General features: G+C 38.4%; 1 protein-coding gene across 2 annotated transcripts in view; it reads left to right on the top strand.

Annotated features, from left to right (window-relative positions):
- Positions 1 to 6,442: 6,442 nt before the first annotated feature.
- kif26bb (kinesin family member 26Bb) overlaps positions 6,443 to 13,901 on the top strand; it is a 29,477-nt gene continuing 22,018 nt past the window's right edge. For both annotated transcript variants that reach the window (XM_066677823.1, XM_066677824.1), the window contains exons 1-3: positions 6,443 to 6,521; positions 7,063 to 7,326; positions 12,006 to 12,383. In XM_066677823.1, the coding sequence (XP_066533920.1) occupies positions 6,486 to 6,521; positions 7,063 to 7,326; positions 12,006 to 12,383 (678 nt within the window). In that variant the 5' untranslated portion in view covers positions 6,443 to 6,485. The remainder of the gene's footprint in view (positions 6,522 to 7,062; positions 7,327 to 12,005; positions 12,384 to 13,901) is intronic.

The following is a 13,901-nucleotide window of genomic DNA, read 5'->3' as shown; positions in this document are numbered from 1 at the left end:
GGGGAGGAGCGAAGACACCCAAGGTGACATCAACCCAGCTCGAGGTCTACATGCAGACACTCTTTAAAACAGGGCATGAGGAAATAATCTAAAATAGACTGTCCTGAATACAGCAACGATATCTATATCACACACTGTTTTTACACATACGGGTTCAGTAACCTGTACAAATCCAGTAGTTTGGGCCAGTCAAATAACAACGGCGTTTAGAATGGCTCCACTGTTGTTTTAAATGTATTCACCGGATAGGAAGGATAATTTAACTCGAAAACTGAACTACCCAGCCTCAGTACTTGACCAGTATAATGTGCCTGAGAACATAGAGGTTGGAACACTAATATTTTTTTGATTTCAGAAGAAAATACAAGTGTCCACAATCCTTCGGCATACTCTGCAGGCCTACGTCACCTTTCATTCAACCACACTTCACAAAAAAGGGAAATTTATACACCAAGTAATTCAGTGTTAAAAGTGATTTCCCCATCCATTATACAATTATTTCTTTATACCAAAACATATTTTGTGCTTCGTAATGCTTCTCACATTAGCAATGTGAGAAGGGGCGTTGCAAACGGGGGAATGTTTCAACACCCCCACTTTGCTGAAACACGATTCCACGATCTCCCTTTGAATCTTTGAACCTAAGCCATTGCTTTACTGTACCGTTAGGCTATATCTAGTCTACTCGCTAAATTTACAGTTAGTGCAAAGCTAAACCTGAGTGGGTTTTTTCAGTCATTCTCTTGCTATATAATATAGCCCTATCATAGGATTGTACATGGACGTCGTTAGACCTGTTTTAGTGGCACTGTAAAATGTTCTACATGTTCTTTAGATAGGAATAATGTTAGCACTGTGTACTGGTGAAACTACATTTCTTTTTCCCTCAACATATCCCAGATACTTTTTAAAATCAAAATAACTCTTTATACACTAATATCACATTAGATATTTTCATATAGAATAACATTAGAGTGTAAGACAAATACGAGTCTTAAATACGCAATTAATTCTATGACAATTTGACTCGACATCTGATAATATAATGAAGATGAGACTGTCTTTTAGACTTTTAGATCAATAAGATCCTTAAACTTCAGATCTTATTGTAATTAATGAACAATTTAAAAAGTAATAGTTATTTTAAACTTGTAATACAGTATTTTCAAAATGCATAGACAGATTTTGCTTTGCCATTGTTCAAAAAGGCTACTGACAGGCACTGACAGTCCTGATGGCAGTTATTTTAATGAATGTCTGACAACAAAAATGTTTTTTCTGATTGACTACAGTCAAAATAGATTTACCAGTTCCTTCTGGTCCTCTGGCCTCTGTATTTCTTACAAACCGGATTCCAGAAAAATTGGGACACTAAACAAATTGTGAATAAAAACTGAATGCAATGATGTGGAGATGGCAAATGTCAATATTTTATTCGTAATAGAACATAGATGACAGATCAAAAGTTTAATCTGAGTAAATGTAACAGTTTAAAGGAAAAATATGTTGATTCAAAATTTCAGTGTCAACAAATCCCAAAAATGTTGGGACAAGTAGCAATAAGTGGCTGGAAAAAGGAAATATAGCATATAGAACAGCTGGAAGACCAATTAACACTAATTAGGTCAATTGACAACATGATTGGGTATAAAAAGCTTCTCAGAGTGTCAGTGTCCCTCTGAAGCCAAGATGGTAAGAGGATCACCAATTCCACCATTGTTGCGCAGAAAGATAGTGCAGCAATACCAGAATGGTGTTACCCAGTGTAAAATAGCAAAGACTTTTAAGTTATCATCATCAACCATGCATAACATCATCAAAAGATTTAGAGAATCTGGAACAATTACAGTGCGTATGGGTCAAGGTCGTAAAACTCTACTGGATGCTCGTGATCTCTGGGCCCGTAAACGTCACTGCACCTCAAACAGGAATGCCACTGTCAAGGAAATAACAGAATGGGCTCAGGAACACTTCCAGAAAGCATTGTCAGTGAACACAATCCACCGTGCCATCCGTCGTTGCCAGCTGAAACTCTACAGTGCAAAGAGGAAGCCTTTTCTAAGCAAGCTCCACAAACTCAGACGTTTGCACTGGGCCAGGGGTCTTTTAAAATGGAGTGTGGCAAAATGGAAGACTGTTCTGTGGTCAGATGAGTCACGATTTGAAGTTCTTTATGGGACATTGGGACGCCATGTCATCCGGACCAGAGAGGACAAGGATAACCCAAGTTGTTATCAACGCTCCGTTCAGAAGCCTGCATCACTGATGGTATGGGGTTGCATGAGTGCTTGTGGCATGGGCAGCTTGCATGTCTGGAAAGGCACCATTAATACAGAGAACTATGTTCAGGTTCTAGAACAACATATGCTCCCATCTAGACGTCATCTCTTTCAGGGAAGACCCTGCATTTTTCAACAAGATAATGCCAGACCACATTCTGCAGCAATCACAACATCATGGCTACGTAGGAGAAGGATCCGGGTACTGAAATGGCCAGCCTGCAGTCCAGATCTTTCACCTATAGAGAACATTTGGTGCATCATAAAGAGGAAGGTGCGACAAAGAAGGCCCAAGACGATTGAACAGTTAAAGGCCTGTATTAGACATGAATGGGAGAGCATCCCTATTTCTAAACTTGAGAAACTGGTCTCCTCTGTCCCCAGACGTCTGTTGAGTGTTGTAAGAAGAAGGGGGGATGCCACACAGTGGTAAAAAATGGCCTTGTCCCAACTTTTTTGGGATTTGTTGACTGCCATGAAATTTTGAAACAACATATTTTTCCCTTAAAATGATATATTATTTCAGTTTAAACTTTTGATCTGTGATTTGTGTTCTATTCTGAATAAAATATTAGATGTTGGCACCTCCACATCATTGCGTTTAGTTTTTATTCACAATTTGTTTAGTGTTCCAACTGTTTTGGAATCCGGTTTGTATTTTGATTTCAGAAATTTGGCAACCCTATGCACATGAGTAGGTGTAGTGTGTTTCCTGACATCGAGTGTCATTTCAAGACAAAAATAAAGAAAAACAACCATGAATTGAACGCCTGTTACAATCTTTAATTAACCAAATTGAAAAGCCACTGATGCACTAGTTGAAATAGCATTATGCTAGCAGAAGAAACCTGATTATTGATGAACGTAAAGTAAGCCTGCTGAAAAGGCCAGTTAAAATGTTCATGCATTAAACACTGCAGTATTTAGGGCAAACTGAACTGATGTATATGTTCCCTGATGTTGGGACAGTATATTTTACGGATACGTGTATATAATCAGTTAATTGTTGTTCACAACTGAGTTTTTTTTTTTTCTATCTGTAGATGGACATTCACAATTGGGACTCCACGCAAGGCAGCATAGGTTGAAATGCATGGGTAATGCTAATATGGAGAGAGAACGAATATTAGTTATCCTCATGTGTGATTTCAAAATCCAGTGTTTCTATACTGTAGACCTAGATGCACATAAATATAGAAATTCCATAAGTTACAACTTGTGATTGTAAATTTTTTTATATATATGGCTATGATAATTTCAGAGGTGATTTTACTGCCCCATCCCAGAACACCCCCTCTTTTGAAAAGCTTGATACACCCCTGAATGGGAGACAAATCTTGTCTGCAGACAAGCCACTCTGATTTTTCCTGGTTGTTTTATTCATTCATTCATCTTCTGTAACCACTTATCCAGTTCCGGGTCACAGCCTGTCCGGGGCCCACCAGGAATCATTGGGCGCAAGGCAGGATCACACCCTGGAGTGGGCACCAGTCCTTCACAGGGTGACACACACTCACTCACATATATGGACACTTTTAAGTAACCAGTTCCCCTACCAACATGTGTTTTTTGCTCTGAGGAAACCAGCGCACCTGGAGGAAACCCATGCGGACAAGGAGATAACACCCCTAACTCCTCACAGAGCAGGGCTCAAGCCCACCACCCCAGGGTCCAGAAGCTGTGACAGCGACACTACCTGTTGTGCCACCATTTAGCCATACTTTTTAAACATAGCAGATTGTGGCTTTCTGTTGTTGTGGTTAAATAAGTATGGAGATTATTGTAAAAGGTCTAGAAGGGATTATATTTTGCTCCAGAATCACTTATCACTACAACAAATCAGAAAGGCATTTTTTGTACAAATCTTCATAGAATTTCTTAATATATTATCAACAAGCCCATAGTTATAAAATGTATCTTGCTCAGTTGTACAAAATACCTCACAGTAATGTGATATAAATAGTAGTTAATTTTAAACTATTATTTAGAATTACATTTGTTTTACTCTGTTATCTAGCGACCCTTTTTGTGTGAAATCTGTGTTTTTAAAATACATTTACAAATTGTATTAACAACTGTGCATTTTCAGTGTTTTGGTTAGTTTGTTTCTTATCAGTTAATTTAATGTTATAAATCTTTTTAATTTATATTATTTCAATTCATTTATATATGTAGTTATGTAGGTTATTTGATCATATTTTAATGAATAATCTAAATAGTCTGTTTTCAGACTATTCCTTATAGCAATATTCCAAAACGGCTGCAAACGAGACTATCCACTTCCCCATAAGGCACATTTAACAAAAGTGGGTACACTGTCTTCACTGTTGCTTTGCAATTGTTTTAACCCATTATTACAACTCTCTCTAATTTCCCACACCGTTTTTCAAAAGAGGATCAACACATCAGATTTACTTTCTTCATTGGTTTGACTCTTTCCTCAAACACTTTTTGAAAAAGCTCTCACAGATCTCACACACAAAAAAAGGTTCACTTGATAACTCCATACATCCAAAAAAACATTTTTGGACATCTCTGCATACAACAGTTCTTCTGAGATTATGAATATCACTAGATAGCCCATTTACTGCAGTAATAGTAAAGTAACATTCACCTCTGAGAAGTCTTCATGGCATTGAGCTACAAAAACTTTAGTGAAGTGAGGTAATGGTATTACATGACTCCTCCATCTCACTCATTCTAAATGTGCCCTAACATCATCACCACAGAACCCAGCTCTACTGCTCCACAGCCCAGATCTGGGGAGCTTTATACACCTCTAGCCCACATGTGGCATTGAGCATGGTGAATATCTCATTTCATTTCATGCTGTTCTGTAGAGATTATAGGCCTACATACTGTGCATGCAGAAGGGAATAGCTATCACTCAGAGTCCAGTTTCAAGCAGTTGAATTGCTAATATTGTGAAACAATCAGACACTGGGTTTTGCAATTTGTTGTTACCCTGTCTGCTTTCACTTTCATTCTACACCCTAGACTCAATCCTGTGATGCATATGGCTCTTGGTAATCATTATATCACAGAGATTGTGGAGCATGTTTAAAGTACTTCTACCCAATATTTCTGTGCAATTTGTAAGCTACTGTGATGCTTCAATGAAGCGTTATTTTATCTTACAATCTCAGAAAAACTGACTGTAGTTGTACCCGCAAAGGTATATTCAGGACTGTTAGTTAGGGGCCAAAATTATACAATTTTCTATATTCATTGTGGATTTTTAAGTTGTGTAGATTTCATATCCTGGACTTACATATTTTTACTTCACTTTGCACTACTCTCTAATGAATATTAACAAATATTTATCTTCCCTTGTGGAGAAAAGAATGTAATTTTTAAAGCACGTCTGTATGTTTAAAGGTACATTTACACTATTTGTAGCTTTAGTGACAATAATGTAGCTGTACAGTACCTTTTTTGCGTAAACATAGACAATATAAATAATGAATTTTTTTAGGAATTCAGATATATTTAATTTATTTTTTACTTCTATATTTTTAAAGTTGTAACAAAATTGTGATCGTATTTTGAAAGGTGTCCCAAGCGTCGTCAAACAGGAGACTGTAGAGTGTTGGCCCGTGAAGACCGTTTAAGCGCTTCAAAAATATAGCAGGCGATTTTTGTATGTTGTGGTCAGCAGGGGGCGCTGTGTGCTCGCACTCTTCATCATCACCATGCGGTAACCACAACAGTTGGCCATCTCCAGGCTTGGACTCCTGACAATAAGAGGGTGGCACCCTCCTGTACGGAGAGGACAACATACACAGATTAGTGCCAGCGAAAACTGTTGCTCTAGAGCTTTGCTGCTCGCTGTGCTCCAGATGAAGCGGACCCTGTTAATTCAGCTGGAGCCAAAATATCAAGGAAAACAAAACTAACTCGCAGGATTCAGCGGCTGTTAGTGAGAACTTCCTCCAGATGGTTTTAGTCTCCTGTTCCTCTTTTATTATCTCCTGGACCTGACAGACTCTCAGCGGCGCTTCAGAAGAGGCGGATGGTGTTGTAGGTGATGTAGACAATAAAAAGAAACCTGTTAGAAAATAAGGGTTCGTCTTTCTGCAGCGCGCCTCTCGTCCTTGTCCTCAACCTTGCGCTTCAGTTTCGGATTTTACAAGAAACCTGACTGCGGATTGTAGGCAGTTGATTTCGGAATGATAAGAGTTTAAAGAAAACGGCTTTTTACACATTATGGGGTCTTCAGATGTGACCAGGAGCCAAGGATATGTAAGTACAAGTTTCAATGGGAAGGTTTCTTTACATATACGTTTCTTTAAGGCATTAAATAGGCTTTAAAGCTTTGAATTTATGCATCTTTAGGTTTTGCTTTTACGTTTCTCTGGGGATTGGATATGGATCTATATCTTTATGTGATTTAGTATAGGAATGAATTCTTAGAACTTTAATTTTCTTGGGGATTGGATTTATTATATTTTTTATTTAAATTGTTTATTGATGTCTCTTATCTTTTTGTGGCTTTTATGTTTCAGAGCATTGTATGGTTTTACATTATATCATGCCATTTGCACTTCTTTTTTTTATTCGTTACATTTCGGTTTCATTTTGCACTTATTTTGGATCATTTTAACGACCAAAACATAAAACCACTTGCTTTAAGGCTTCTTTGTCGGCTGCATTCAAGGTTCTTTGTGCAAATGCATGTTAATATTTCATCTACTTATTGCATTATGAACGAAGAAGTCGTCGCTGTGTGTATGTGCGTGTGTGTGTGTGTGTGTGTGTGCGCGCGTGTGTGTTCTGTCGGCAGCTTGCGCACGCGCCGCGCGCAAAAGTGGCCTCGCGCTCCAGCAGCGTGCCGCGCGCGCATCGGCCTCCTCCTGAGGGCGCGGGCATGCGCGCCTTCGCGGACTGCTCTCCCAGGGCGTGTGCCCGCGCGGGTGGAGTGTCGGTGAAAGAGCAGATGTGGAGCAGAGCGGACAGCGCGCGGCGGTGTGAGGAGTGTGTGCGGAGTGTAGAGGAGCTGAAAGACGAAGCCAGCAGACTCCTCACTTCCGGGCGCTTTAACATCAGAGTAAGGCACACTTCTCCTAATTCAGTCCTGCCTGAGTTTTAAAGGAGCACTAAGTAAGATTTGGTACTTTCTGCTCCTGGGCTCCCCCTAACAGTTGCAGACTGCAATTCAGTATTACAGCACTGTCCTGAAATCAAGGGAGAGGTGAAAGAAGGGGGTGTTTTACCACTCCCAAAAGTTCCATAGTGCAGTTTCTGCAGAGCTGAGCCTGGAGTAGCTAGGACAGTGGCTCTATTTTGATTCCGAACATCTAATTTTAAATTACAAATTGTACCTAGTATTACAACACTCCACATAAAACTAGCAAAGAATTTATTATAAAAGTGTCCCTCCAGCCATCGATTAAACCCTTATAAAATAATTTCTCTTCATCAAAATGAGAGCTTCAGAATTTATATCCCATAATGCCTTCAAAGTGTAGATAAAATTCTACACTTGGCCTTCATTCAGTACATGCAGATCTATGAAGAAGCAATTAGTCTACATCCCTGTCTCTGCCCTCCAACCACCCTTCCACAGCTCAAAAGCCCGGTCCTGTGAGGTTTAGTGTTTAAGGTCTGTGACCTATGAAACCCTGGCTGTCTGAACTCGCCCATTTGAGACTGCATTTGTAACACTAAAAAGCACCGACTGCTTATTTTGATCATGATAGGTCTTAAACAACACCATGCTGACCTGTTTACAAGTTTAAACACTTGATTTTCAGGATGGGGTCTTAAATGCACTTTGTCTCTAACTACCTCTGTTTTGTAAATGGACTTTTGTTGGTCGCAAATACCACAGAGTGTGCTCAGAAGTATTTAAATTGAGGGGCAGAGAGTTTATTTTCGTAAAAACTAGGATAAAAGATAGATGACAGAAGAGGTCAAAAACACAGACACCAAAGTAGGAGCCACATTTTTTATCATTCTCATATGATTCAGTTTACTTTATTAGAAACTCTTAACTTGCAGCTCCCCCTTGTTAGTGTACAGTCAGAGACTGATGCTGTTGAGACATAGTTTGAATGAGAAATGAGAGAGAAAGAGACTAATGGGGAGGGAGGGAGAGAGGGAGAGAGGGAGAGAGAGAGAGAGAGAGAGAGAGAGAGAGTGTCAGACCATGTCCTATTATGAGCTAACAGACTCAGTATCAAATGTATCTTTGCTGATGCATCTTTATGTCACAAGGGACACAAACTAAGCCTTTGTCTGTCTATGGATGTTTTTTTTTTCCTTTGGCAGTGCATTGATGGTTTGGCCCATGCTCTTTCTTCTCATCTGCAGAGATTTATTTTGCTTTGTCAGTTTACAGCATGTGCTTGATGACAAAATTTCACATAGGCTAAATATCCATTAACAGTCTGAGCACAGCTAGGCTGAGTCCAATGAAACCCAACACCCCTGACCTGTGATAAAGGCACAGTAAAACACAGCCTCTAGTGAATCATTGATTTTGGCCCTCAGCCCAATGCAAATACTGCACTTATGGCCAAGAACAAGACATTTTGGCATCCCTGCTCTAGCTCTTCATCAGTGGTCAGGATCAGTGGTGTCTGACCATTCTTAATGTATCAGTGACAGCCACCAACTCTACCATACCACTACCATGTCAGTGTCACTGTGCTGAGAACCATTAATCACCCATGTAATATCTGGTCAGCAGTGGTCCTGTGGGCAGAAACTGATCAATGATGAATAGATTTAATGGAAGGCTGACGGATGTTATGTGACAACAGATGGTCTACGGTGTGTAACTTTTTAGAAATGCACAATGATATCTGCAGATAATAGCTTTTTAAAAGATTATCATCATTAGGCTTTGATTTATTTTATTTTTTCTAACATTTTAAACTGAAATTACTCACACTTTAAATTGTTTGCCAGAAGAAGTTTGGGTAATATTATTGCTTTAAAAAAAAAAAAAAAAAAAATATATATATATATATATATTGAACTTTTATTTTGAAAAAGCAATGTAACCAGTCTATCTAAGGACCAGTCAGCTAAATAAATGTAGCTAAGAATATTTGTCTGGAGACACCTTTCATTTTGCTGTTTACATACAGTTGAGTGGAAGCTAAAATGTTGTGCAAATAAATGTTACACTTGTGTAAAATGTTAATCCAGGGCAACTTATTTTATAAATGTGTTAGAAGCAGGTATGTTGATAAGCAGGTGTAAGACTTTTTTAGCAGAATGTAGCAGCACACATATACAGAATGTATAATAATGTAGAATATAATATATAAGACGCTCTGTCCTATAAGCACCCCTGCATTTATTTAAGTTACAGCTCCTCACACGGACACATACCTAATGACATTGGACACATAGCCTACACATTCAGCCTATCAGCCAGTCTGCTGTCTCAGATACCCATTACATGCAGCGGCAGGTCTCTCTCTCTCTCTCTCTCTCTCTCTCTCTCTCTCTCTCTCTCTCTCTCTCTCTCTCTCTGAAACAAGTTTAAATCGATTAGCTTCTGTAACAGAGGCAAGGCTCACATGTCTCCCCTCCAACTCTCATTACATGAGATGGAATATAATGGGTGGAATATGAAAACCCAGTTTCCTACAGAGAGGAAAATGAAAATGTAATGTTATTTAAACAAGAAAAATGCATTTGTGGGCAGTGGCTTACTGATATCCATATTTAATAAAGAAAATAGGTTAGTGGATCACACAGCAGTCGATACGGGCACACAGATAACATTCCTTCCAGACATCTAGACTCCACGCCCAGTGGATTGTGTATTTCTTTGTTTATCATGCAAGGATGTGACGTATAAGGACTAATATATACTATATACACCTAATTACATTAATATCTGCTCCCTGAATATCACATATGAGGGGTTCAAATAACAAATATTAAAAGATGGCACACACATAAACAATTTGAATGATTTATGTTCATTTGATTTTATTAAATCAGCTGATTAATACAGTGTTGATCACAATCTCATTACAGCTCCATAGACAGTGGATAGTGGTGGTGCCTCTTTGCTGCAGCCTACATTTGCCTGGTAGAGCTTTCTACAAGCTTTCAAAAACATGGCTGTATAGGGATTTGCTTGTGTTGAACCACAGGAGAATTAGGGAAGATGCTAAGTGATAAGGCTTGGCTTCAGTTGTTATTGCAAGTCAGCAAACTGCTTATTTATGTATTTTGTGAATGGAAGCACTTTCATGATGTAAGCATTACCTACACTGCACCATTGTATGCTGTTGCATTAAGATTTAACGTCAGTAACACATCAAAAACTCCAAACCTTGAAAAGCTCAGTCTGATATTCCTCCAAACTTTACTGTGAAATGGGTGTGGCTGATATTCCCAAAGACACAGAGGGAGTATTCTGGTCTACATAGTTTTGACCATGCAGTGTAATTTGAATCATATATCATCGTTTGTATCAACAATATGCCAGGCATTGCTGTCTTACAAAAAACCGTTGAGTCTTTTAAATCATTAAATAAATAAAAATATTTAAAAATGTATATTTTCTAAATGACGGTTTCTGTTGTAATGAAGTACATCCTCAATACCTTTAGTTAGGGAACATAAATAAATTATATTCTGTTTTAACTGTAGACTTTTAAATTGCTTTGATTTCATACATCTCATTAAAATAAAGAAAATATATAAATAAAAATAAATAAATCACTTCTGGACTTTAATCTTTACATTTCCACTATGAAAATTCACAAAAAATCACCTCTCCTTCTGGGAAATAGAATGTAATGTACCTTTAGGGAATACAACTGGATTTTAAAAGCACTGTTGGGGGCAGCCTGTTCAATCCCCAGGACTGGCAGGAACATCCACAGCTAAAGTACTTTTGAGCAAGGCACTGAACCCCCAAACGCTCCCCAGGCGCCGCTCTGGGTGTGGTTCACAGCCCCTAGTGCACTAGTGTGTGTGTTTTCACTGCCACAGATGGGTTAAATGCGGCAGACATTTCGTTGTACGTTGTACAATGACAAATAATTGTACATTACAGGTACGTTTAGTAAACAATTATTTACCTGTACAGTGCCCTTTTCTTCTGACAGTGGGTAGAGAGGAGCTTGTTGTTCTAGCTTGAATTAATGGACAGTGCATTGTATTCATTCTCACTGTTTTACCCAAATATATATTAAAATGTCTTTAAAACTTAAAAAAAAAACTTAAGTGTCATTGTCTTTAATTTACAACATTTGGAAATGCCAGCTGTCCTTTGATTTGTGTTATTATTTTCTGCTCAGAGTCGCTGTTTATCAGAAGCTTTATTATGACTGTGAGGGTATGTCTTCTAATAAACTGCACTGGATATGTTCATCTAACGTTTATACATGGTTCAGTTTTACTAGAACACATATTTTCACTGTCATAATACATATGCTTATAGTGGTGGTTTCCTAGACAGTGATTAAGTCCTAATCCTAGACTATGTCTTCCTTTCAATGGAAAATCACAATTGAAAATGCTGTGAAGTCCAAGACTAGGTGTTATCCATGTTTGGGAAACCATCCCTTAGGGTCAGTTCCCAGGCAGAGGTTAAAGTTAGTTCTAGAATGCATTTTCCTTTCAGTGGAGAGTCTTCATTCAAGAAAAGGCTTAATCCCTGTCTGTGGAAACTGATCCCTTTCAGTATTATGTGTAGATATTTCTGCATCATTTCAGTCAAAGTTATTTTGTGGATTTCTTCTCTTTCCTCAGGACCCCAAAATCTCTCTTCTTCTTTGTGAGAGTGTGCGGGGTCCAGCCTGGAGCAATGTTGTGGGCCGCTGTGACGTCTGCTCCACTCACCTGAGCCAGCTGAAGCGGGAGGCTGTCCGCATGCTCCTGACTCAAAACAGGGCCATCTGGCCCCCTTCCTTTCCCGCCAGCGTCTCACCCGGCCGCTCTGCATCAGGCTCTCACACCCTGCCCAGAGCCTGCAGCTCCTACTCTCCCAAACCCAGCCCCCAACCGAGTCCCCGACCAAACCCTCGCCACAAACCCAACAACATGCGCACTGACAACTGGCTTAGAGAACAGGCCACACTTTGGCCTCTGTCAGCTCCAAACGATGGGGTGTCTCCTTTTCCTGAAACGGTAGGCTTCACTGTTTATTACACGCTTTTGTTATACTTGCCATTATATTTATATATATATATATATATATATAGTTTGAGTGGAACAATGAATTATACTATAATGTAGTCAATAGTTTCCGGGCTTTCACCCAGTGATTCCAGATAGGCTCTGGACCCACTGTGACTCTGAACTGGAAAAGCCGTTACAGACATTTAATGTATGAATGAGTAATCAGTTCTTCAAAGTTTTTAAGTACTAAAACCATTAAGACGTCAATATGGTCATTAAGAATAGTTTGATATAAAACGTGGCATTCTGGAGGAGCTTACATGGTGGAGGTGAACAGTACCAGGGGTCTGAAGTGTTTAATGCCTCTAAAAGCTCCCTTCCTGAATCATATGGGATGAAGTGGTTATAAATATGCTGTCTGATACATTTTTTAAAGAGAATTATGTTTTAGAATCCATTCAAGGCAGACAGGTATTAGCAAATGTATACCCAAAGCAACCTTATTTCCTGATTTAAAGAATGCAGAAATGTTTACATTTATGTGGATGTCCCCTTTAAGAAGTGATTTAAAAAATGCAACACTATCAAAAAATATACAATCAAGGAAGGGTGTTTCATTCATTCATTCATTCATTCTCTGTAACCAGTTGGGTCTAGCAGTCTTTTACATGTTCTCTTCTTTGTCTCGATCTTTCTTTGATCAATTTGAAACCAACCCTCTGAGACCTACTTTTAAATTGGAACCAAATGAATCAAAACAACAAGTTGAACTTAGTTAACATTCTTTGTGCTGAGGTTCGAATAAAGTTAAGACAGAAAAAACATGGCGCCAGGTCGAGGTGAGAGCACAAACCTGTGGAATAAGGAACTTTGCAGGGCTGGCTAACAGTGCCATGAACATAGTATCATACTGCGCTAATATTTATGTCTTTTGCTGAACATACTAGAACGAATTTGAAATTGATGATTTTCAAAACCTTCTCTACTAATCAGTTAACAGAATAGTCATGCCCATTCATAATAAAGTATGCAGAGTCTATATGAAATTCAGAACTATTTTTCTGGAAAAAAAAAGATATATATATATATATATATATATATATATATATATATTTTTTTTTTTTAAACTGTGCAAATAACGCAGATTGGTGTATCTATCTGGCTGTTTACTGTTATAGCGAAGAGTAAGATTATTTAAAATATATATGAAGAAATTATCTTCATGCAAACTACCAAATTTTTAAAAGTGTTTATTTAAAAAATATATTATTATTATTATTATTATTATTATTATTATTTAAACATTTAATATGGTAAATGAATACATTCTATGATAACCTGTACACATATCTGTAGGGATCCCCCAACATAAAGTCACCAAACCCTGGTAACTAATGATTCCATTACGATCCCCTGCTCCTCACATGAACTGTCCAAAAGCAATAAGAGCCATTATCTCTCCGAATCTCTCCTCATGGCATGTCAATTTTACTTTCCTTTTTATGTGCACTCTGCAGATAGCTGGGC

This window comes from Hoplias malabaricus, chromosome 7, assembly GCF_029633855.1.
Source record: "Hoplias malabaricus isolate fHopMal1 chromosome 7, fHopMal1.hap1, whole genome shotgun sequence".
Classification (NCBI taxonomy): Eukaryota; Metazoa; Chordata; class Actinopteri; order Characiformes; family Erythrinidae; genus Hoplias; species Hoplias malabaricus.
Note: the sequence above shows the minus strand (reverse complement) of the source record. Positions and strands in the feature narration are given on the sequence as shown.